Consider the following 26,847-nt stretch of genomic DNA (forward strand, 5'->3'; position numbering starts at 1 on the left):
AAGAACGTGTATTCTGCTATTGTTGGGTACAGTATTTTATAAACATCTATCACTTCTCATTGGTTAATGGTGCTATTCACTTCTTCTATATCCTTGCTAACCTTCTGTCTACTGCTTCTGTTTATTACTGAGAGAGGAGGTGTTGAAATCTCCAAGCATAATTTTTGATTTGTCTTTTTCTCCTTTCAGTTCTGTTTTTGCCTGGTGCATTTTAAAGCTCACTGTTAGACGCAAACACATTTAGGATTGTTATATATTCTTGGTAAACTAACCTGTTTACATTGTGTAATATCCCTCTCATCCCTGGTAATTTTCTCTGCTCTGAGGTCTACTTTGTCTGCTATCAACACAGCCACTCCTGCTTACTTTTGATTTATGGTTCCATGTTATAACCTTTTACTTTTAACCTACATCTTTCTGTATTTTAAGCAAGATTCTTGTTAACAGCAGATAGTTGGGTCATTTTTTTTTTTATTCATGTTTCCATACATACCCTGACAATCTTGATCTTCTAACTATTGTGTTTTGACCAAAGCTTGGCAAACATTTTTTTCTGTAAAGGACCAGATAATAAATATTCTGGACTTTGTGGCCTATATAGTCTGTTGTGCTTCTCATCCCTGCTGTTGCAGCAAGAAGGCAGCCACAGGCAGTACATAAAGGAGTGCACGCCACCATGTTCCAACAAAACCTTCTTTACAAAAATAGATTTGGCCCATGAGCCACTGTTTGCTGGTTTAAATCATTATATTTAATGTAATTATTGATACGTTTGAATTTAGATCTACCATTTTATTGTTTTCTGTTTGCTCCCTCTGTTTTTGTTCTTCTGTTTCCCGTTTCCTGACTCTTTTCGGTTTATTTGAACATTTTTTTGTATTACGTTTTAATTTGCTAATTACACTTTTGACCACATCTCTTTACATTATTTTTTAGTTGCTGGTTTGGGAACTATAATATAAAAATTTAACATTTCATGGTCTAATTAAAATCAATATTTTACCACCACATGTGGAAAGCAGAAACCTCACTGTCAAAATGGGTCTCTCTGCAATCTCTCCTCTGTGTAGTAATCTTAAGAATCACATCTACGTGCACTGAAAACTCCATCAGACAATGTTGTAATTTTGGCTTCCAGCTTTTAAGTATATTTTAAAGAGCTCAATCGGAAAAGAACAGTCTATTATATACCCAGATATTTACTATTTCTGTTGCTCTTCATTCCTGTTGTTCCAAGTTTCCTTGTGGTATCATTTCCCATCTGTCTGGAGAACTTCCTTTAACAGTTCTTTTAGAACAGGTCTGCAGACAAAGGATGCTTTTAGTTTCCTTTCATCTGAGAATGTCTTTACTTCACCTTCAATTCCAAAGGATGTTTTCACTGGATATAGAATTCTAAGTTGGTGGTTCTTTCTCCCAGCACTTTGAAAATGTTCTACGGTCCTCTGCCCTCCATGGCTTACGGTAAGAACTCTGTAGTCATTTGAATTGTTTCTTACACGTAATGTGTAATTTCTCTCTGACTGCTTTCACAATTTTTTCTTTGTTTTTAGTCTTCAGCAGTTTGATTATAGTATATCTGGAAGTGGATTTCTTTGGGCTTATCCTGCTTGAGGGCTACTGAGATTCTTGAATCTGTAGGCTTATGTTGTTCACCAAATTTGGCAAGTTTCTAGTCATTATTTCTTCAAATGTTTTTTTCTGTAAACAAGCTTTCTCCTTTTTTTTTCCCCCTGGGACTCCTATGACAGAAATATTAGACCTTTTTATTTTCTCTCAGGTCCCCAAGACTCTCTTCTTTTTTAAAAAAAATCTGTTTTCTTTCTGTTGTTCAGATTTGACAGTTTCTATAGACCCATCTTCAACTTCACTGACTCTTCATCATCTCCATTCAGCGAATTTCATTTTTTTGGCTATTATATTTTTTACTTCTAAAATGTCCATTTGAGTTTTTACATCTTCTATTTCTTTGATAAGACTTTCTATCTTTCCATTCATTTCTTTTTACAGGAATTTTTTTTTAATTAATTAATTAATTTATTTATTTTTGGCTGCATTGGGTCTTCGTTGCTGTGCACGGGCTTCCTCTAGTTGCAGCGAGCAGGGGCTACTCTTCGTTGCTGTGTGCGGGCTTCTCGTTGCGGTGGCTTCTCTTGTTGCGGAGCACAGGCTCTAGGTGCGCGGGCTTCAGTAGTTGCGGCGTGTGGGCTTCAGTAGTTGTGGCGCATGGGCCTAGTTGCTCTGCGGCATGTGGGATCTTCCCGGACCAGGGATCAAACCCGTGTCCCCTGCACTGGCAGGCGGATTCTTAACCACTGCGCCAGCAGGGAAGTCCCTCTTTCCATTCATTTTAAGAGTACTTGGCCTTACTTCTTGGAGCATTTAAAAAATAGCTGCATTTAATGTCTTCATCAAATAAATCCAACAAGTGTGTCATTCTGAATTTACTGTCTGTTGGCTGACTTTTCCCATACAAGTTGAGATTTCCCTGTTCTTTGTATGCTAAGTAATTTTAGATTGTGTCCTGGGCATTTTGAATATGACATTATGTGACACTGGGTCTTGTTTAAATCTTACGTAGAATTGATAGCAGGCAACTGATCAGGTAGAGTTCAGGCTATGGTTCCATGCAGCCTTCTACGGGTTGTGCTTCCAGCATCAATTCAGTTTTCAAAGCCTTTAAAGTGCTGTTAGGATCTGCCCCCCACACACACCTAACAATGGCCAGTCTGGCCTCGGGTGGTGGCCTCTCCTGTTCTTCAGTTCTTAGCATCCACATATGCTGTGGGTGAGAGTCACACACATGGAGCTCAGGGGTGAGCCCAGGGGCACATAAACAATTTTAAGGGGTCACTTTCCCAAGTTCCCCCCTCTCCCCAGTCTCCACCATCTGTGCCAGTTCCCTGGGGCTCCTCTTTCTAGTCCTCCAGCCAGAAAGCTGGGACATTAGTTGCCCCACTCTGCTGTGCACTTCTCACAACTGTGCTCACACCTGTGGCTAAATTGCAAAAAAACCCAGAGAATAAAAGCAGTGGGGTTTGCCTCACTCTCTTGGGACACAGCTCCTTCCAGCAGAGAGGAACGTTCCCCTCTCTCACGGTTTGGCAGGTTGCTCCTGCCACCACTACTGCTGTCATGACCACAAGGGTGCTTGTGGGTTGGGGTATGAGAAAATGGAGAAAAGAAAAAAGATTTACTTAGCTCTCTTTGAGTGCTAGGAGTTCCCTTTCCCACTCCTGTAGCCAGAAACAGAGGGCTTCTCCTGGAGACCCCTCTGCCCACATCCAAGTGTCCACTTCCAGGTTTCAAGCTGCACTGAATTCAGGCCGAGGAATACTGGAGAGAAACCCTTGTAAATTCACCAGCAGTTCTGCGATGCTTCAAATTCTGGTCTTCTTCCCAGTCTGCCTGCTACGTATTACTTTTTAGCATTCTCAAGTAGCTACTCCATGCATTCTGGGCCAGCTGTACAGCTGCATTTGGTGGGAGAGACAACATGGAGTGTACTTCCTTCATTTCACCTGGAACCAGGACTCAACTGGCATCTTGGGGATCACCTGCTCAGTTTGTGTGTTGGGTCTTCACATCAGAAATGGTCATTCTGAGGAGGTGCTCATTGCCAATAGCAAACATTAAGATCTGAAAAAGAGAAAACCCTATCCACAGAGAAGAAAACATTCTGAATATCTCAGGTCTGAAAAATTGCTCAGGCCATTACTTTTGGTGGGAAGCACAGCATCATGTGTTTCTTTACTTTTGTGAGCATCTTTATATTTATTTGTGAGCATCCCTTTACTTTCGTGAGCATCTTTATATTTATTTATTTTTCTTTTTTTTTTTAATTGGAGTATAGTTGACTTACAATGTTGTGCTAGTTTCAGGTATGCAGGAGAGTCTTCATATTTAAATCGTGTTTCTTGTGGACAATATATAGTTGGGTTAAAAAAAATCCTTTCTATCTCTGTCTTTTAATTAGTGTGTTTAGACCACTCACATTTAATGTGATTATTGTTCTAGTTGGATTAATATCTTTGTAACTTTTCTAATCATTGCATTTATTCTTCGTTTCTTTTTTCCCCTCTTCTTCGGCTTCCTTTATGCCTGGTAAAATAGATATAGAATTCTGGCCCTGCATTTCTTTCAAACTGAAAAAATAATGGGAAAATACTATTGCAGAAAAGTTTGAGAAATGATATCACTTCCTATTTATTTTGTCAGCACAGTTCTCATGTTGTCTCTGTTTTCAAGAGAGTACTGCCATGTCATAGAGTCTCAGTACATTTGAATTTTAAATGTTTCTTCCTCTGTTCCTGGTAAAGCAGATGTCATGGGCCTTCACGCTCTCCAGGGACTGAATTACAGATATAGATTGTTTGACTCTCAGGTTTGTGCAATATATAACTGCTTTTATGAATTATCTCATAGGGAAACTGCCTGCAGTGTGTGACATCAATCTTATTCTTGCTTAGTACTTTGATCGTCAGGAATAAAATGAAAAATGAAAGCAGTTGTGTGATTTTAATATCAAACCTAATTTCAATTACGTCTGTGGAACAGGCAGGTCTGCAGTTCGCACTTTAGTGAACAAGGGGCGGAGAGTGGCACTTGCTTTTTGTAAAACGCCCTGGAATTTAAGGTAATATTTGGCAAGCACTCTTCTGGGGGCACAGATTTCATTTCCAGCCAATGCCCTGTAGATGTCACCATTGTCACTTCTCACAGGGAAATGTTCACCGCAGGCTGACAGAGGCTAAACTTGCTAAACCATTTGGTTGTCAAGGAACCAGGAGAATCTGGTCGTCCTGACCTGTTCACAGATACTCCTGTGAGAGTGCCAAACTCTGGGATATTTCCTCATTCTGTGTCATTTTCATCCACTGTCTGGTACCTGGTATTACAAATCACTCCAACCTACAGAAACTCCTCCCTCATTTGGCTTCTTTGAGGTGGGACTTCTGTTTTCAACAACCTTTCTCACCATCTCCTGCGTTTCCTTTCTTTCCTGCTCCTCCTCCTCGGGCCCCTACTGAGGGGCTGTCCTGTGTCTGCCTTCCTCTTCTGTACACATGCTCCTGTCAATCTCAGCCCTCTATAATGTCACTTCTATACAAATGTCTCCCAAGTCTACTTTTCTACAGCTTCCTTTTTCCTCCCCTGACATCTAAACCCATGTTTAACTCCCTAATGGAGCTCCCAGCATCGCAAAGCACGAAGAATCCTGGAAACCAACAAAGGGGAGCCACACCAGGTAGGCAGGGATGCTGCATGTGGGATGGCAGGAACCCACAAGCTGAGCTAATTTAAGAGAAGCAGAAATTCAGAGCCACAAGTAACTATAAAAAAATAAGCTCATCCCACCTGAAATTCCTGAGAGGATGCGAGATAGGGAGGATGGGATTCTCAACAATTTCTCCTGAATTCCAAAGGGACAGGTGATATTTGAATAAAAGTTTACTTTTGGAGGAAAAATGTCCATCCCTACAAGTCCGTTGGTCCTGGACCTTGAGGGTTCACGGATGCACAAAGTGTGCAGTTTCAGAGAAAATAGTTAAAAAGAGAACCTGTGACCTCTTTAAATATCTCTGAACTATAAACACACAAATCCTAAGTGAACTTAACATTCCCTAGTTTTGTGACTTCTGTTTGGGAGCTGCTGGGGTGGGGATGGGGAAGGTTTACCACTTATCACCTGGAGCCTCTTGGACCTGTTAAACCCTAATGAGCCCCCTAATTGGCTCACAGCCCAGGTGCTGGGGTCCTGTATCTGCCCTCTGCTTTGCATCAGACCCTCCTCCCCACTCCTCTCACCCCTTGCCTGGATTATTATTACTACCAGCAGAGCTTCCTAAGTGTTTTCTCTGCCTGGAGTTTTCTTTCTACCATCCATCTCATACCTCGCTACCATATTAATCCTCCTGAAATGCAGCTTCAAACACTTCAATACTCTGTCCAAAACTCTTAGTGCCTCCTGACTGTCTCATATTGAGCCTCTCTTTACTTTGTTTTTTTTTTTTAAATTGGGGTATAGTTGTTTTACAATGTTGTGTTAGTTTCTACTGTACAGCGAAGTGGAGTTCCCTGTGCTATACAGCAGGTTCTTATTAATTACGTATTTTATACATATTAGTGTATATAGGTGAATCCCAATCTCCCAATTCATCCCACTTCCCACCCCACCCCCTTTACTTTGCTATTTAAGTCGCCAAACCCTTCCACCTCATTTCTGGTACTGACAGTCCCAGACTCCAAGCTTTAGGCAAATCAGACTCTTCACTCCCTGCAAAACCAGCCTTCCCTGTCCCAGGGCTGTGCTGCCCACCATCTGTACTGGTTCCCTCCACCTCTGCCTACAGAAACCTTATTTCCTCTCAAGGGCCGGTCCACGAGCATCCGTCCTCTCTGAATGGGTAAGGTACACACTGACGTGTCTCTGGAGTCAAGAGATAATCCAAACAGTGCGTGTGTAGTAAAGAGGAGGCTCTCGGTGTAACTCGCTCAGGCAACGAAGGTCCTTGCACAAACGGACCACACTCCCGGTCCTCCCCCAGATGGAAGGCATAGCACAAGTCACCGCTTCACCTGCACCTTCCAGAAACAGATGCCCAAATCAGGGAGGGGAGAGCTTGGCCTCATTAGACAGCAAGTCCACAGCTCTCTCTCCCTGTCTCTCTGCGCTGGCAGTATCCCTGAGAAGTTATAGGAGACAATAATATCCTTAGAAATTCACTCCCGTTTTAAACGTCCCACGGAAGTTTGTTACTTGAAAGTGATTTTTCCCAAAGAGAAAACTCTAATGTGTTTTCTGAACGGTGATGGTCACACAGCAGATACGCTTAAAGTGTCTAAGCCAAGGAACAAGCATACGCTGGGCTGAGCGTTTCCTGGCATTTCAGTTACAGCATTGCCTCACAGCGTTTGAGGAAACGGAATTACATCCCAGGCCCTGGAGCATGAGCGCCCCTCCACTCTAGTCTTGCCCCTGAAGCTGGACCTTCAGTCACACCATTTTATAGAAAAACTTGAGGTCTAGAAGTCAACAAACTCATCATCTCAAAGAGGTTCTGGAATGGAGGCAACCATATCTCCTATCTCCTTAGGCAGTAATCATTTTTTTTAAAGTTATCATTCCTTCCACTTCTTACTTGGAGGGGAGTTACAGCATTTAATTTATTTTAAAATAAATTTCCAGTGACATTTAAGTAGAGACTTGGGTATCTGTTAGAGGGCCTGGGTCCACATAGGCTGGGGGGGGGGGGGGGGGTGTGGCCTCAGTGTGCCACTCCCACTGCCCTCTGCTGCCTCCCTGGCCTGGGGGAACGTGACACCCAGTTCTGCATCTTAGAGTACTTCCAAGGCATGCACTGTCACTACAGACCACTTTTAGCCAAGTGCAGACCCCCTTTTGAGAGGAGCAGATGAAACTCATCTTTCTTCTCCCATATGTCCATCTGTATTCAAAAGGAGCATCATTTAATCAAAAAAAGAAACCATTTATGACAAAGCATAAGAGAAATGAACTGAATTGGGGCAATTGGTCTCTACGTTAGTCGAGTATCTACTCTTGTCACCTTATTATGAAATTTACTTTATCATCAGTGAATTTGGGTCTTATCAGGCCCCAGTCTTGGGGATCTTCCATAAAAGCTGAGAAGACTTCGCAATTTAGAGTTTTATTTTCTACCTATCATGATGGCTTCCATAACTGACACCCCAGGCCAGGGATTCTTATTACTTCAAAGAGCTGCTTGGCATAGCTGGGGCGGGGAGGGGGTGTTCTAACCCTTGACATTGGGAATATTTTGATATTTGGGGGTTAGGCTAAGCATTTCCTTAAGCTCAAGTCCTAAGGGTAAGAGCTAACACTCATGGTTCTCCCAGCAAAGGACCGTGGTCACATTGACTCTGGGGACACAAACGTTCTTTTAGAACAACAATCGGTGGAATAGCCAATTTACTATTTCATCCACATTCCCATCAGGTCATATGCTGAACTGTCAGAAATGCCAACCTAGGTGCTCACTTTTTCTCTAAGGCTTTAGTTATTCAAGGTAAAATTAAGGAAGAAAAGATAATCACAGGGCACTGTTTATAAGGGGGAGAAGCACAAAATACTATATTTAAATGGACATTTTTAGGATTTAGGGAGCAACAAAGAGCGTACAGTTATCAGGTTTTTTTTTTTTTTTTTGGCTGCATTGGGTCTTCGTTACCGTGTACAGGCTTTCTCTAGTTGTGGTGAGCGGGGGCTACTCTTCATTGCGGTATGCAGGCTTCTCATTGCGGTGGCTTCTCTTGTTATGGAGCACGGGCTCTAGGTGAGCGGGCTTCAGTAGTTGTGGTTCGCAGGCTCTAGAGTGCAGGCTCAGTACTTGTGGTGCACGGGCTTAGTTGCTCTGCGGCACGTGGGATCTTCCCGGACCAGGGCTCGAACCCGTGTCCCCTGTGCTGACAGGTGGCTTCTTAACCACTGCACCACCAGGGAAGCCCCTCGGTTTTCAGTTTTGATCAGGTGTAATCACTGCCCTGAAGCTCCCCTCGGTGGGAAAGTGTCCTGACACATGAACTCCCTTGGCAGCTGGATACCAGAGCTTGTCTACTGCTTTGGAGCCCTGGGGCAGTCTTTCACCCTGATGATTCACGCGAATGTATTAAACGGCAAAAGCAAGCAAGCATGCATTTATTTTCCGAAAGGCTTCTACACAGCCTGCTCGGATGGAAGCAGCCAGCTATGGAGCAGGGAGGGTGAATCTGGGCCACCTTCGCCAAGAGAAGCTGCCGTCTGTTATAGAGGAACCTTCGCACTTGCAAAACCAGTTCCGAGTCCCTGGATCTCCATCCACAAAGCATTAACTACTCCACCCTGGGCTTAAAGACAGGGAGGGGCCACCACACTGCAGACAACACGGCTGCCCCGTCCTCTGCCCGTACACACTCTCGCCCTCCTCGTTACTCACAATAATCCCACCCAGCTCTCCGCCCCGGCTCCTGCCAGCCTCCTTCCCAGGCCGCCCCTTCCCACTCACAGGGCTGGGCTTCTACCAGAACATACACCACTTTGGTTTGTGGCTTCAGGTTGACTCTTACCTCAGATCATTTTCTCTTAGCATCCTCTACATGTGTTTAACTTTGAGATTATTGTTTCACATTTTGTTTTTCCCCATTATGTTCTTCCCCCTTAACTACATCAAAACCTTGAGGGCTGGGTGGAGAGGGAGAGAAAGGACCACAATATTGTGGGAAAAATATGGGGTGGATACGGGCTGACCTGCATTTGTATCGTGGCTCCATCGCTTTCTAATTCTGTTGTCTTTGGAAGGCTACATGGCCTGCCTGAGCCTCATTCTCCTCGATTGTCACATGAGAATAATGTCCACACCAGGGTGGGTTAAAATACTATATGTAAAGTGTCTAGGACATAGGAGATGGTCAATAAACAGGAGCGATATTGTTATTAGGGTGCTTTGCCTTCTACTTTTTTGAACCCTCCACAGAACCTTTCATATGGTCGGGGCAGGGTTGATGAAAATCTACTAACATAAGTGAATTAAAGATGAAAAGTTAAGTATATGAACTATATTTTAAAATATGTATCCCTAACTAACAACAAAAACATAGATCAAATGGGACTTCCCTGGTGGCACAGTGGTTAAGACTCCATGCTCCCAGGGCAGCGGGCCCGGGTCTGATCCCTGGTCAGGGAACTAGATCCCATATGCATGCCACAACTAAGAGTTCACATGCCACAACTAAGGAGCTGGCAAGCCGCAACTAAAGAGCTGGTGAGACGCAACTAAGGAGCCTGCCTGCCGCAACTAAGACCCAGCACAACCAAATAAAGAAATAAATAAGTAAATATTAAAAAAAATAGATAAAGTGAATACGGAAACATGTCATTAAGTATTAAACCTAAATGATGAGTATTTGGGTGTTATTCTTTCCACACTTCTCCACACTTATTCAATACTTTTTTGTGATAAAAAGTCAAAGAGTAAAAGAAAAATATATACATTCATATATATACACTTTAGGGAGAAGGAGGCTGCTGCATTATTAATTTTGATTAAGCTTAGAAAGTACACAAATGCTTGACATCAATTTTCATGCCTTGTAGGCCTAAACTATTTAATAATAAATAAAAGATAGTTAAAAACCATCGTCTATCACATAAAGTTAATGATAAAAATGACACAAACCAATATAAAAAAATATTGAATAAATATAATAAATCTGATTAAAACTAAAATGAAAATAAATACACCCTCAGATGTAACCTGTGTAAAACTTGATGCTACAGGGCGAGGCACACCACTTAATACAGGACCATCTCCTGGATTAGCCGCCAGGGGCTGCTAAAGAGTAGCGTTCCCGGGAACCAGGCAGCAAAAGATAAGTCTTTCAACTTGACCCTGAGAAGTGAGAGTCCCTGAGAGTCACACTTATTAGTACAGCCCCCCCAGAGGTCTGGGACCACGGATTTCAGCAGAGCTGTCTGGCCTGTGGTGAGGACCGTGCCTTGTTGGGGGGAATAGAGCTGCCTGGAACGAGCACAAGCGTGAGGTGGGTGTTGGCACCTAAATGTGGCATCTCAGCATCCCTGGACGCTGGGCTCAGGCTGTACCACAGCTGACAACTTTCACAGCCGCGCTGCCAGGAGCTGTGAAGCAGGGGGCAGAAATGAAAGACCCCTATCCAGGCTCCTAATTCCTTTTTCTAGTGACTTCCCATACTTAATAGCATCAGCACATTCTGGAAAAAATATATAGCAGCAGCAGCTGAATAGCTGGACTAGGAGATTATTTCTATTCTTAAAGTACACCCCAAGCCATATCCTTTATATATATATAAAATGAAATAAGAGGGGTTTGGTCTGTGTTTTAGCTTTACATTCCTCACATATGTCTTATTCATCCCGCTGGAGAGTAAAATATTTGTCACATTTTCCTTGTCCTCAAAAAGAATGTTCTATTGAATATTTGTTCAAAGTACCTTTGCCCATTAATTCACTCCATTCTCACAATAACCTTGTAAAGAGTTATTATCAACCCTATTTGAAACTGAGGAAACTGCGAGTCAAAGATGACTGGTCAGAGGTGATTCTGCAGCGGGAAGCCGAGGGGAGCAAGGATGTATTCCCGTTGGTGATGCTGTCAAGACTCAAAGAGGGGCCGCAACTCGCTCAAGGTCTCACGCAAGATGCAGGTGGGACCGGCTCCTTGCTGGCACGGCCCCCGCTCTCCACTACGCCTGCTCTGCAGACGAATATGCTACAGCGTAGAAAAGATACAGGTGTAGAGTTCCAGCAGCGTCTTCTAAGCAGAAGAGCAAAGAGATACTGCTTTTTCAGGCTGGCTCTGGAGGTCACGCCCTGCACAGCTGGCATGCTGGGCTGTGACCAATGCCGCATAAATGATAATAATAATAATAATAATAATAATAATAATAATAATAATAATAATAATGATAATAATAATAATAATGATGATGATGATGCATTGGCTTCCCCCAAGAGGGACACGGGTCATGAGAGCATCTCAGGATCATGAGCCCTTGTAGTAGGGGCTCCATCATCAGAATTCCCAGGTTGCCTGGCCTCCACTTCCCCGGGTGCTCCACTCTGGTCACACCCCCTGGTCTAGTCTGGTATTCCTGGCAAACTCTCAAATCAAGCATCTTAAACCATGTAGAACACATGCCAGCCTGAGTGGAAGCCACTTACGTTCAACTACAGACTTGAAAAATGTCCATTTTTTTCTTCTGAGGTTTCTCTGGAGAAAGAGTTGAGATCAGGACGGAAAAAAGAACACATTGTGTGGGAGGTGAAATGCCATGGTCATTGGGGAGGCCTGTCTGGAGTTGCTGGTTGTGATTTACTGAAAAGAAAATGAAATTCATGCCCACCATCCATCTTGCTGAAATGTCGTGCCGAGTGCGGCTCCAGCCGGTAGGGGGGTCTGATGGCGATGGCTACAAATCACCTGCCCTTTAGGGTCTCTGCTTGAAGAGCCATGTGTATGCCGCAAAGAAATAAAACTCGTGGTCCATGGGCCAACAGGAATTTTCCTGGGGCCTAGAAATGCATCGCTACAGGGAACTGACCCTTATTCAACACAGGAACTCTCTGCCATGACGCCATAAATGGGGTCCAAAAGTTCCAACTTGAAAACACAGCGCATGTTACCAATGTGTTAATTCGATGTCTGCTGGCGTATCTATCCACACGAAACCCTTATCAAGGATTTGTTCTGAAGCTGGGTGACGCATGGAAGGCGCAATCCCAGCGCGGGCTGAGTTACAAAGTAAATGTTATCACTGAACTGCAACGCACAACACTGCTTTCCTCTCTTTATTAAAGACTTCACAATCAGTGGAAAATACACAACCAGCTGAAGAACGGAAAACACGTCACTCTTTGTCTAATAAGAAAAACGCTCAATATTTACCATGGCAAGTCTGGCCCCTTTGGCACCTCAAAAATGTGTTTGTAACTTTAATTCTTACAGGGGTGAGAACGCAGCAACTGCAGCTCTTTAAGGTTGATCCCAATGGTATTAGACCAGAAGGGAAGACATAAAATTCAAATTGGCCATTTACTGCTGGTGTTAACATTTTGATCAGGGAAGAGGCAGAAACTATTGGTAAAGCTGAAACCTGTTTGTCTTGTCTTTCATCACAACAATAACTTGGTAATTAGCTCTTTGGGCCAAAAGCTTTAAGCAAAAAAGGAAACAACAACAGAACAGGACAGCTCAGGCGTCTACATTGTGGGGCAAGAGAGGCTACAGGCTATCATCAAAGGTCAGAGAGCCCTCCACACTTCACGGTACAGATACTAAAGAAAACCAGTGGACATGGTGCTGGTTAATAATCTTCTGATTTTCTTCCTTAAATTAGTTAGAGATTTAGTTAGTTCATTTTCTTAGTTGGGGGGCATTTATATAGCATTCTTACTTTCATTTACAGATCCCGGAAGGTCCATACATGAAACAAATGCCTTACGGGTTATTGATGTGCTAACTCATAATGTTTAAACCTCAAAGGTAAATGTTCAGGTTCCCCCCCAAACAGGCCTTGGCCACCTCAGGGTGGAGCACGAACGCACAAAGACAGACCCGCGCTCCCACCACCGCCCTTTCACATTCACAGGCAGGAAAGCCAAACTACACCATGGCTGGTAACAGACTCGGAGTCCGGGTGGCCCAGGAGCCTCTGGACACTCAGGCTGAGGAAACCAAGCCTCTCTGCATTGTCAGAAGAACCGAGGGGGCAGGGAGGACGCCCCTACCCCATGCTGCCCCACACGCATTGTGAGCGTGGCCCCGAGAAGAGGCCCCAGCCCGGCACCTTCCAGGTCCCCTTGACAGCCAAAGTGGCACCGCTCTGGCTCCCTCTGTACTGAAAGGTGTAGACATTTCAGACCCTGGCCGTCTCGGGGCTAAAATGCAAACAAGCACAAGCTCCATTCTCTTCCAAGACCTCACCTTCAAAACGTTCATTTATACCCTTTCCCTTCTTTTTTACATAATTTTCCCTTTTGCAGTGCAGGTTATGAATCCTTCTTCCCAGACTAATGTCTTCCACGCTCAAGTCTAAACTTGGCACCCAAAACATTACACGATGCTGGCGGAGATGTCATGTGACCTGCAAATCAAACTGGTCTCTAACCCCAAACTCGAACTGAAACACACACGCAAACAACCATCACCACCGCCGTCCTCCCCACAAACCGAAAGCCCTTCAACATTCACCAGGTGTGGACTCACCTTCCCAAAGAAGAGCTGAGTGGACACGGCGAGCGCCTCGAAGCCCCGGACGGCCCGTCTCAGCTCCGCCTGCACGAGGCCCAGCTGCCGCGTCTGCTGGTCGCACCTCTCCTTCAGCCGCTGCACCAGCTGCCGCTCAGCCTCTCGGGCCTGCGGGTCCGGCTTGGGGGAGACCCCGTTGCGGGGGGCCGTGGGCCTCTGCTTGGGGTATCCTAGAAAGAAAAACAGTCACCTGTGAGAAAACATTCAGCCCGAATGTGACAACCGCTCCTTATGACGGAAGGAGTCCATCAGGTAGCTGAGAAGGAACTGCCCATCATTTGTCATTTTAGGTGTTAAAAATGAAAAACAGGGACTTTAAATATTGCTCTGCTGATGTGGTCTGAAGTGCAAGGTTTCATGCTTGGAAAAAAGAGTAACAGACAAAATGGCCCAATTCCTTCTAGCTGCCTGCATTTCTTCTAGGTCTGCTTAGAGAGGTTGGAGCAGTTGTGTTTTTTGTGTTTGTTTTTGTTTTCTTCAAGGGGATTCCTCTTTGAAAATGTCTAATGGGGAATCAATCAGTCAATCCAGGTCGAAGTCAGAGTTAACACCTAGCAACTCTTTCACTGGGCATCGGGGAGTAATGCCTACAAGCCCTTCCCTCCCCTCGACCCTTTCTTTAATGTCAGGTTCAAGCCACATGTCTGATGACCTCTGCTGCAGGGATTTCTGACTTTAAATTCCTACAGCACGCATGCCCTCCATGTGAGCATTCACACCACCTCCGCGGCTGAAGGTCCAGTCCCAGCCACCATAACCTCTCACCTTCTAACGGGAGCCCTGCTTTTTCTCATCTTTCACTGCACAGCAGCCAGAATGATCTTTATAAACAGAAAAGAGCCCACGGCCTGCGTGGACCCCTCCCTCCACTCCTTACGCTCCGTTGCAGTAAGAAGAAAGTGCTCGTTCCTTACATGGCCCACAAAGCCTCTGAGATCTGGTTCCTGCTGGGCAAAATGTTAGGGGTGTGTGTTGAGGAGGCGCACAGAGGAAACAACCAGAAATTCCGCCTGGGGTTGGGGAGGCTTTAAGGAGATTATTAGGCTGAAGCATTAAGGTGTAAAGGCCCAGGAAAGAGCTCAGAGACAAGCACTGCATCACGGTCCCAGACCCTCGGGTAAGCAAGAGTCTTCCTCGGATCGGCTGTCCTAGCACGAGGCTCAGACAGACCTGACACCCACAGACAGCCCCTGCGGTGGCCAGTGGACTTATGTTCCCTAGAATATTCTTTCCTTGGCTCCAACAGATCACGTCCTAGAGGACATGACAGGGACACTGACCACACAATCATGAATCAACTTGAGTGTTTCCACCGTTCTTCCGTCTCCCCGCTCTGCCTCCAAAACATCAGGGAGTAACATACAGAACAAATCAGAAAGCAGTGCCCTCTTCAGTACCTGATACCTTGAGTCGCAGCAGAGTCACGGGCCTGAGAACACATAATGGCCTCGTCTTTTAAGGGGAAAAGATGGTTAATCGATCTAAATACTTCTGATTGTTAATTTAATGGTAACCATGCTAATTTTAATCAAATCTTCCTCCTTCTAAGAAATCATCAGAGGGCTTCCCTGGTGGCGCAGTGGTTAGGAGTCTGCCTGCCAATGCAGGGGACACGGGTTCGAGTCCTGGTCCGGGAAGATCCCACATGCTGCGGAGCAACTAAGTCTGTGCGCCACAACTACTGAGCCTGCGCTCTAGAGCCCACGAGCCACAACTACTGAAGCCCGCGTGCTGCAACTACTGAAGCCCGTATGCCTAGAGCCCGTGCTCCGCAACAAGAGAAGCCACCGCAATGAGAAGCCCGCACACCACAACGAAGAGTAGACCCGCTCACCACAACTAGAGAAAGCCTGCGCACAGCAACAAGGACCCATCGCAGCCAAAAATTAATTAATTAATCAATCAATCAATTAATTATTAAAAAAAGGAAATCATCAGAGACTGGAATGCGACCTCACATATGACATATCTTCAACTAGTATGGCTTAATGGAATAGTAGAATGTGAAATTATTGCTTCTTTAAACTGTCTTGATGGCATAAGAGTATACAACATTCCAGAAAGCAAATCAATCTTAATATATACTTAATCCCAACATTCTCAATACTGAAAACAAAAGAAAAATAACTACTGACAAAATGTGAGAAATTTTACTGCCTGCATTAAATTCTAAGACACAGTCTAAGACCCAAGGCAGATTTTCTTCAGGATTACCGTTTGCCATTTTATTGCTGCGGCTGGTGATTTTTTAAAACACTCCAGTGTTTTCTAATGTGTTGAGGTACCAGGTGCCTGACACCGTTACAATACAAGGCACTTCTTTTAGAAATCTAAAGAAATAATAAAACATACTTCCAGCTCAGTCAATTAAAGCTAATTGCAATCTATAGCATATAGAGTTAACTCTGAACTTGTGGATATTAGTAAATGCTCATGTTGTCCTGTGTTTTTGGCTGTCAGATTTATCCTCTGTTATTATTATTATTACCATCATCATCATTATTTTTAGGTTAGCAATTATATTGTAAACAGCCGATATGAAAGGATTTGGTGAAATCCTATTCTTGGTGTTTACTTTGATATTGGTGTTGTTATTAAACTGGTTTTATTCACACATTCAATATTCCAGGGTTCTACTGAACACCGGTATACTCAGTCCACATTTCTAGCCCTGGGGCCACCAAACCAACGTTCTGAGCCAGGACATTGGCTCCCCTGAGAACATCAGCTTTTGGTATGAACGTATCAAGCAAATGTTTAGCCGTACTGTGACACCAAACCACCTGATGAAACCAGTCCTTACGTGGGACTCCAGGTTGGCTGCGCTTCACAGCACAGACCAACACTCAGGCCTCAGTGCTAAGACTATTGGAAGGAAACGTGGAGAAACAAGGTTGCATGTGAAGTCCTCTATTGCTTTTAGTTGAAAAGGGTACTGCCATCTTTTTAAATATTGGGTTGGCCAAAAAGTTCACTTGGATTTTTCTGTAAGATGTTACAGAAAAACCCAAATGAACTTTTTGGCCAACCCAATATATCAAATATAACCCTGCCTATGACTAATAATCATTTGACTGTCAGCAGCATAGCTCTGCTCCTCACTAAAAACAGCATTCTTTTCTTGTGCTGTGGATTTTGTCAAATATGTCTACAGTTATTCCCTGAAGTATCGTTCTGTCACTCACTTTCCTGTCCGCCCATATGTCAGACCATCCCCAGGATGGTATGGAAGGATGGCCTCACAGCCTCACCCACCGTCCTGGGGACAGAGAGCTTATGTTGAAAGAAGATGAATGACACACAGCCAGCTTCACCTGGTTCATTAAAAATTAAAAAGGATTTTGCTTCCTTCTGCTGTCTTTTCTTAAAAGCCAGCACATGATGAAGCTTAAATACAAACCTGCTTAGGAAGTAAAGGGTAAATGGGAACACGGGACAGAAAAGTTCTGAGCCAGTGATCACAGGGAGCTCAGGGAGCACATGGTCGGCACTGGAACGAACGTGATGATGGTGACCCACTTCTGACCTCTTACACCCAAACTTCTCCAGAAAAGCCACCATACACGCTTCAAATGAGGGCCATGCCACATCCCCTGAGGACATTTCCATGCGCTGGAAGATTTTATTACCTCCTTCCCTGTTCTTTGTGGTATTTATATTGCTTCTGGGGAGGTCAAAGGTTCAAAGCAGGCAGACATGCCACTGACCTCTGTCTGCAGCCAGGTAGAGTCAAGTTACGTGTGTTTAGTCTCTTTCCAAAAAAAAAATCAAAACTCTGGTTGCTTAAAATATTCTGATTTCCATCCAGTTAAACTAGGAAACTGAGATAGCCTCATCCACCAGAGGGCAGACAGCAGAAGCAAGAAGAACTACAATCCTGCAGCCTGTGGAATGAAAACCACATTCACAGAAAGATAGACAAGATGAAAAGACAGAGGACTATGTACCAGATGAAGGAACAAGATAAAATCCCAGAAAAACAACTAAATGAAGTGGAGATAGGCAACTTTCCAGAAAAAGAATTCAGAATTGTGATAGTGAAGATGACCCAGGACCTCGGAAAAAGAACGGAGGCAAAGATTGAGAAGATGCAAGAAATGTTTAACAGAGACCTAGAAGAATTAAAGAAAAAATAGGCAGAGATGAACAATACAATAACTGAAATGAAAAACACACTAGAAGGAATCAATAGCAGAATAACTAAGGCAGAAGAATGGATAAGTGACTCGGAAGACAGAATGATGGAATTCACTGCCACAGGAACAAAATAAAGGAAAAAAGATGAAAAGAAATGAAGACAGCCTAAGAGACCTCTGGACAACATTAAACGCAACAACATTGGCATTATAGGGGTCCCAGAAGGAAAAGAGAGAGAGAAAGGACCCGAGAAAATATTTGAAGAGATTATAGTCGAAAACTTCCCTAACACAGGAAAGGAAATAGCCACCTAAGTCCAGAAGCGCAGAGAGTCCCAGGCAGGATAAACCCAAGCAGAAACACACCGAGACACACAGTAATCAAACTGACAAAAATTAAAGACAAAGAAAAATTATTAAAAGCAACAAGGGAAAAATGAAAAATAACATACAAGGGAACTCTCATACAGTTAACAGCTGATTTCTCAGTAGAAACTCTACAAGTCAGAAGGGAGTGGCACGATATATTTAAACTGCTGAAAGGGAAGAACCTACAACCAAGATTACTCTACCCGGCAAGGATCTCATTCAGATTCGACGGAGAAATCAAAAGCTTTACAGACAGGCAAAAGCTAAGAGAATTCAGCACCACCAAACCAGCTTTACAACAAATGCTAAAGGAACTTCTCTAAGTGGGAAACACAAGAGAAGAAAAGGACCTACAAAACCAAACACAAAACAATTAAGAAAATGGTAATAGCAACATACATATCGATAATCACCTTAAATGTGAATGGATTAAATGCTCCAACCAGAAGACACAGGCTCGCTGAATGGATACAAAAACAAGACCCGTATATATGCTGTCTACAAGAGACCGACTTCAAACCTAGGGACACATACAGACTGAAAGTGAGGGGATGGAAAAAGATATTCCATGCAAATGGAAATCAAAAGAAACCTGTAGTAGCAATACTTATATCAGATAAGATCGAGTTTAAAATAAAGAATGTTACAAGAGACAAGGAAGGACACTACATAATGATCAAGGGATCAATCCAAGAAGAAGATATAACAATTATAAATATATATGCACCCAACACACGAGTACCTCAATAAATAAGGCAAATGCTAACAGTGATAAAAGAGGAAATCGACAGTAAGACAATAATAGTGGGGTACTTTAACACCTCACTTACACCAATGGACAGATCATCCAGACAGAAAATTAATAAGGAAACACTAGCTTTAATGACACCTTAGATCAAATAGATTTAATTGATATTTATAGGACATTCCATCCGAAAACAGCTGATTACACTTTCTTCTCAAGTGCACATGGAACATTTTCCAGGATAGATCACATCTTGGGTCACAAATCAAGCCTCGGTAAATTTAAGAAAATTGAAATCATATCAAGCATCTTTTCCGACCACAACACTATGAGATTAGAAATGAATTACAGGGAAAAAAACCGTAAAAAACACAAACACGTGGAGGCTAAACAATACATTACTAAATAACCCAGAGATCACTGAAGAAATCAAAGAGGAAATCAAAAATTACCTAGAGACAAATGACAATGAAAACACAACGATCCAAAACTTATGGGATGCAGCAAAAGCAGTTCTAAGAGGGAAGTTTATAGCAATACAATCCTACCTCAAGAAACAAGAAACATCTCAAATAAACAATCTAACCTTACACCTAAAGGAAGTAGAGAAAGAAGAGCAAACAAAATCCAAAGTTAGTAGAAGGAAAGAAATCATAAAGATCAGATTAGAAATAAATGAAATAGAAACAAAGAAAACAATAGCAAAGATCAATAAAACTAAAAGCTGGTTCTTTGAGAAGACTGATAAACCTTTTGCCAAACTCATCAAGAAAAAGAGGGAGAGGACTCAAATCAATAAAATTAGAAATGAAAAAGGAGAAGTTACAATGGACACCACAGAAATACAAAGCATCATAAGAGACTACTACAAGCAACACTATGCCAATAAAATGGACAACCTGGAAGAAATGGACAAATTCTTAGAAAGGTATAACCTTCCGAGACTGAACCAGGAAGAAATAGAAAATATGAACAAACCAATCACAAGTAATCTGTGATTAAAAATCTTCCAACAAACAAAAGTCCAGGGCCAGATGGCTTCACAAGTGAATTCTATCAAACATTTAGAGAATAGCTAACACCCATCCTTCTCAAACTCTTCCAAAAAATTGCAGAGGAAGGAAAACTCCCAAACTCATTCTACAAGATCACCATCACCCTGATTTCAAAACCAGAAAGAGGTACTACAAAAAAAATAAAGTTACATACAAATATCACTGATGAATATAGATGCAAAAGTCCTCAACAAAATACTAGCAAACAGAATCCAACAACACATTAAAAGGGTCATACACCATGATCAAGTGGGATTTATCCCTGGGATGCAAGGATTCTTCAGTATATGCAAATCAATCAATGTGATACACCATATTAACAAATTGAAGGATAAAAACCATATGATCATCTCAATAGATGCAGAAGAAGCTTTTGACAAAATTCAATACCTATTTATGATAAAAACTCTCCAGAAAGTGGACATAGAGGGAAACTACCTCAACATAATAAAGGCCATATACGAACGACAAACCCATAGCAAACATCATTCTCAATGGTGAAAAACTGAAAGCACTCTAAGATCAGGAACAAGACAAGGATGCCCACTGTCACCACTATTATTCGACATAGTTTTGGAAGTTCTTCTCTAGTTCTAGAGAAGAAAAAGAAATAAAAGGAATGCAAATTGGAAAAGAAGAAGTAAAACTGTCACTGTTTGCAGATGACATGATACTATACATAGAGAATCCTAAAGATGCCACCAGAAAACTACTAGAGCTAATCAATGAATTTGGTAAAGTTGCAGGATAAAAAATTAATGCACAGAAATCTCTTGCATTCCTATACACTAACAACAAAAGATCAGAAAGAGAAATTAAGGAAACAATCTCATTCACCATTGCAACAAAAAGAATAACAAACCTAGGAATAAACCTACCTAAGGAGATAAAAGACCTGTACTCAGAAAACTATAAGACACTAATGAAAGGAAACAAAGATGACACAAACAGATGGAGAGATATACCATGTTCTTTGATTGGAAGAATCAATATTGTGAAAATGACTACACTACCCAAAGCAATCTACAGATTCAATGCAATCCCTATCAAATTACCAATGGCATTTTTTATAAAACTAGAACAAAAAATCTTAAAATTTTTATGGAGACACAAAAGACCCTGAATAGCCAAAGCAGTCTTGAGGGAAAGAAACGGAGCTGGAGGAATCAGACTCCCTGACTTCAGACTATACTACAAAGCTACAGTAATCAAGACAATATGGTACTGGCACAAAAACAGAAATATAGATCAATGGAAAAGGATAGAAAGCCCAGAGATAAACCCACGTCTAATCTATGGTCACCTAATCTATGACAAAGGAGGCAAGGATACAATAGAGAAAAGACAGCCTCTTCAGTAAGTGGTGCTGGGAAAACTAGACAGCTACATGTAAAAGAATGAAATTAGAACACTCCCTAACACCATACACAAAAATAAACTCAAAATGGATTAAAGACCTAAATGTAACACCGGACACTATAAAACTCTTAGAGGAAAACATAGGAAGAACACTCTTTGACATAAGTCACAGCAAGATCTTCTTTGACCCATCTCCTAGAGTAATGGATATAAAAACAAAAATAAACAAATGGGACCTAATGAAACTTAAAAGCTTTTGCACAGCAAAGGAAACTATAAACAAGATGAAAAGACAACCCTCAGAATGGGAGAAAATATTTGCAAACAAATCAACGGACAAAGGATTAATCTCCAAAATATATAAACAGTTCATGCAGCTCAATGTTAAAAAAACAAACAACCTAATCCAAAAATGGGCAGAAGACCTAAATAGACATTTCTCCAAAGAAGACATACAGATGTCCAAGAGGCACATGAAAAGCTGCTCAACATCACTAATTATTAGAGAAATGCAAGTCAAAACTACAATGAGGTATCACCTCACACCAGTTAGAATGGGCATCATCAGAAAATCTACAAACAACAAATGCTGGAGAGGGTGTGGAGAAAAGGGAAGCCTCTTGCCCTGTTGGTGGGAATGTAAATTGATACAGCCACTACGGAGAACAGTATGGAGGTTCCTTAAAATACTAAAAATAGAATTACCATATGACCCAGCAATCCCACTACTGGGCATATACCCAGAGAAAACCATAATTCAAAAAGACACATGCACCCCAATGTTCACTGCAGCACTATTTACAGTAGCCAGGTCATGGAAGCAACCTAAATGCCCATCAACAGACAAATGGATAAAGAAGATGTGGTACATATATACAATGGAATATTACTCAGCCATAAAAAGGAACGAAATTGGGTCATTTGTAGAGACGTGGATGGACCTAGAGACTGTCATACAAAGTGAAGTAAGTCAGAAAGAGAAAAACAAATATCGAATATTAACACATATATTTGGAATCTAGAAAAATGGTACAGATGAACCGGTTTGCAAGGCAGAAATAGAGACACAGATGTAGAGAACAAACGTATGGACACCAAGGAGTGAAGTGAGGGGTGGGCTGGTGGGATGAATTGGAAAATTGGGATTGATATATAAACACTAATATGTATAAAATAGATAACTAAGAAGAACCTGTTTTTTAAAAAAATAAATAAAATTCAAAAAACAAACAAAACAACAACAACAAAAATACAAACACAGACCTTCAAAATGGGGCTTAGTGATGGTTTGGGAGTCGTTAAATGAAATGAAAGAGTAAAAGTACTAGTTTTTTACTCTCTGACGCTTGTAAACTTCCCAACTGTTAATGAGGCTTATCCCCAATGCAAGTGTTCGATGTGAAATATATGAACAGAAATACCTAGACCAGTGTCTTGCGGTGACCTTCAGACAGAGACGATTTCACATGTGCACTTCATGTCAGGTGTTTTGTGGGGACCAAGATATCTGACGACTTTTACCGAGCACCTGCTCTGTGAATGACACATGCACGGCCCAGTGGACATGCAAAGGAACGAGGTCCTGCCCTTGCCGGTAGGCAAGCAAGTGTCAGGAGGGGCCCGGCCGCGTCTGGGTTTCTGGTATTTTGATTCCTCGCCGGGCCTCTCACCACTCAAGCGCACTGCTGATCCACTCTGCAACATCTCTGACAGATCTCACGGGTTTGGGGGCATACCCTAAATCTAGAACATTCTCCCATTATCTCAGTCTTGCCCCAATCACATCCTACTGGTTGCATTACTCTGATTAGGGGCAGAGAGAATCTATGATGGTCCCAGTGACAGCTGACGACCCAGAGGAAAGAGCGAGTAACCTTATATTCTTACAAAGGTGAATGCGAACAGTTTGCGTGCAAAGGCTGAGCGCCAGCAAGAACACGACCCTTCAAAATGGAAAGGGAACATTAAAAATTCATCTGCAGCCATCTGGTCACTATCCAGAGGATTCTAATGGATGGAAAAGCCTGGTTTAATTTTAAAGCTGGAAGCTTAACTGACATGATAACAAGCAAACAGTGCAGCATTGGGACCTGCGTATTTATAATCTCAGAGAAGGCCCATGACCTTGACACTTGTAGACAAGAAAGAGAAGAATGAAAGGACACAACTTTGATAGCCCTCCAGCTGAAGGAAAAGCACTTCATGAGTCTGGTCCACATCCGAACAGAGAGGGAGTCCGTTTCTTGCAGCCTGGCACCAGCATGACACCTCAGGGAGTACCCCAGGCCAAATTTTTCGTGGTCCTGGACAAGCTTCGTTTTTCTTAAACTGATCTAAATTTATTTCAGAAAACTCTGCCCAGCGGCACACTACCTTCTACTTGGCACTGGCACTTGTTTGCCTGCACTTGGCTAGTGGTGGAGAAAGGTGAAGGGCAGATGGCATGAGGGTAGCAAATTTCCTTCCGGCCAGTTCCGAGCACGGGTGAGGGCAGGAAATTACTAAATTGGGCAGCGCCCAGCCAGATAATAAGTACCCTAGAAAGAAGAGGTTTACCTTTCCCACTCCAAAGAAACAGCAGACTTTTCTATCTTGATGTATAGAAAAAGAGAGAAAAAAAAAAGAAAAGGATGTTACAACCAGAGTTTCCAAAGCCAACTATGAAAAAATCTGTTACTATAATCCACGCTCTAGACAAAAACTGACGTAAAATATTCTCATCTTCAGGAAATTTCTTATTATTTACCAGAAGTATAAGTGCTATTTATGAAGGTAAATCTGAATGCCTCCTTTCTTTGAGGGTGAAAAATCGTGGTTTAATAGTGTTCTAGCAATTGCTTAATTTTTATATTAAAAATTATAGCTACTTCTGGCCAAGATGAAGTAAGGATGGGATTTCCCTTCTCATCTGAAACTACCCAAAACACTTGACCAAAATATATGTCAGTGGATTTCAAGACATTAATGTTAGGAAATGAAGCACAGTGATCCCCAGAGTTGGAAAACAAATGAGCTGCCCCCTACAATCCCTACAGTCACCTGACCCTGTGGCCTGGGTGCCCTTCCAGGCCATGGCACAGAGAGTCAGGAAACCCACGGGGAGCCTGGTGGCTTCCCCAAGTGGGGAAGGTGGAGCTGGGGGCTCGGGAAGTTCAGAGGTCAGAGGTTACAGGTCAGAGTAGTCAAGAGGACAGAGACAGACAGAGACACACAGAGGGACCCCTCGAGTATCTGGACAAGTCTGATCAGTGCAGCCTGTGAGGCCAGTGTCCAAGGCCAGGGAAAGCATTCCAAGCAGGATTAGAGGGAACACTCCCAAGAGCTCATAGGAGGCCAGGATTAGTTCTTGTTCCCACTGGTAGAGTGGAAAACCTCGCAATTCCCGGGGCATCAGAACACCTGGGAGGGTCATGCCCTGGTGCTGTGATAAAATCAGCCTTAGACTGATCGCTAGTCGGGACAATGTAACAAGGCTGATGAGAAAGACCCAAGATGCTCAAACTCTTTCCAAGTCACATAGTTTCACCCAAGAACAAAGCTTAAGAATATTTACAGGATTAAAAAAAATCCAGTACCCAAAAAGGAAAAATTCACAATGTCTGTCAGCTAAAAAAATTCTCAGGCATGCAAATAAGCAGGGATGTGCAACCCATAATTGGGCGGAAATGCAATCAATTGAAGCCCGCCAAGAAATGACACCTATGATTAACAGTTATTATAACTATATGCCATATATCAAGAAGCTGGAGGAACGATCGAATATGTCAAGTAGAAACAAAGAAGACAAAAAAAATGACCTAAATAAAAATTCTAGAGATTAAAACCTCAAATGTCTGAGATGAAAAATACACTGGATGGGATTAAGAGTAGATTAGACACTGCATAAGAAAAGATTAATGACATGGATTTTCATAGCAGCATTACCCACAGTAGCCAAATGTTGGAAACAACTCAAATGCCCATCAACCGATGAGTGGATAAACAAAAGATGATATATCCATGTAATGGAATATTATTTAGACAAAATCAGGAATGAAATATTGATCCATGTTTTGACATGGATGAACCTCGAAAACATGCTAAATAAATGAAAGAAACTGATAGAAAAGGCCACATACTGTATGATTCCACTTACACGAAATATCCAGAATAGGCAAACCCCTGAAACATAAAGTAGACTAGTGGTTGTCAGGGGCTGGGGAAAGCAGGGGATGGGGAGTGACTGCTGAGGGGTGTGGGTTTCTTTTGGGGGTAAATGAAAATGTTCTGGAAGTAGTGGTGACAGCTGCACAATTTTGTGAATATACTAAAAACCACTGAAATGTACATTTTAAAAAGATGAAATTCACAGTATGTGAATTACAGGTCAGCTAACAAAAAAACTCAATCAGAATGCTTTGATAGACCCATTTGGACATGGGGACTGGGGGCATTTTGCTGCCATTTTATCAAAATGCCAGTGTCTAAACAGCTGCCTCAGAATGTCCTGTGTCTCTTTAAAATATGGTTTCTGTTATCAAGAAGCTTAGAGTCATGGAAGGGTAATAGGTCTGATATGCTGGTGCTTCACATGCGTTATCACTCACCTTCCCCAGGACCTGCAGCACAGACATAATTCCTATTTTACCAAAGAAGCAGCCGAGACTCAGAGAAGTTATGTTATTTGTCCAAAGTCATATATCACGTGAGCTACTGAGGCAGGAATGTGAACCTGGTTCAGTCTATTCTCTTGGGCCAAGCAACCTGGCAAACTTTAGAATTTGCAGAAGAGTTTCTAGTGAAGGCAACTCAGTGTAAGCATTTTCAGATGCAGGAAGAGAGCCAGTAGGAACTGGTGTCACAGAGTTGAAGGGAGGAAAGTTTCAGGAAGGGAGTGATCAATAATGCCAAATGCCACAGAGCTATGATAAGGAACAGGACATGTCCACTTAGACTTAATAACCAGGAGGTCACCTGTGGCCTTTGCAGGGCAGTGGAACGGGCGGGGTGGGGTGGGGCGTGGGGCTAGCCGGCAGCGAGGGGAGGAGTCCCTTGTAAGCAAAGGGACAAAGACGGGGATCATGGAAGACTCTTTCCCAAGCCTGGCTACAAAGGTGGGGAGAGAAGTGGGTCAGAAATACGCAGGTCAGGGGAATTTTGTTGTTATGGCTTGTTTTGTTTTGGGGATGGGACTGATGACATAAGATACAGTGCCCGTCCTCAGCCAATCTACAGATCAGCAGGGGAGGGGAACACACCTCAACTTCACCAGGCCCCCCTCATCCAGATGACAGTCGAAGGTTCAAGGCCTGATACAGGCACCACTGGTCCAGTTCACTTTCTTCTTTGGTACCCAGTAATCTGAAGAAAGGAGCGTCACCCTCCGAGAGGGGTGAAGGAAG

The 26,847-nt window shown here is 42.7% G+C and overlaps 1 protein-coding gene across 12 annotated transcripts in view; it reads right to left on the reverse strand.

Annotated features, from left to right (window-relative positions):
- MTUS2 (microtubule associated scaffold protein 2) overlaps positions 1–26,847 on the reverse strand; it is a 505,324-nt gene that overhangs the window by 94,588 nt on the left and 383,889 nt on the right. For all 12 annotated transcript variants that reach the window (XM_082435506.1, XM_082435504.1, XM_082435497.1 and 9 more), the window contains one exon: positions 13,761–13,972. In XM_082435506.1, the coding sequence (XP_082291632.1) occupies positions 13,761–13,972 (212 nt within the window). The remainder of the gene's footprint in view (positions 1–13,760; positions 13,973–26,847) is intronic.

This window comes from Balaenoptera physalus (genome assembly GCF_965194825.1).
Source record: "Balaenoptera physalus genome assembly, chromosome: 18".
Classification (NCBI taxonomy): domain Eukaryota; kingdom Metazoa; phylum Chordata; class Mammalia; order Artiodactyla; family Balaenopteridae; genus Balaenoptera; species Balaenoptera physalus.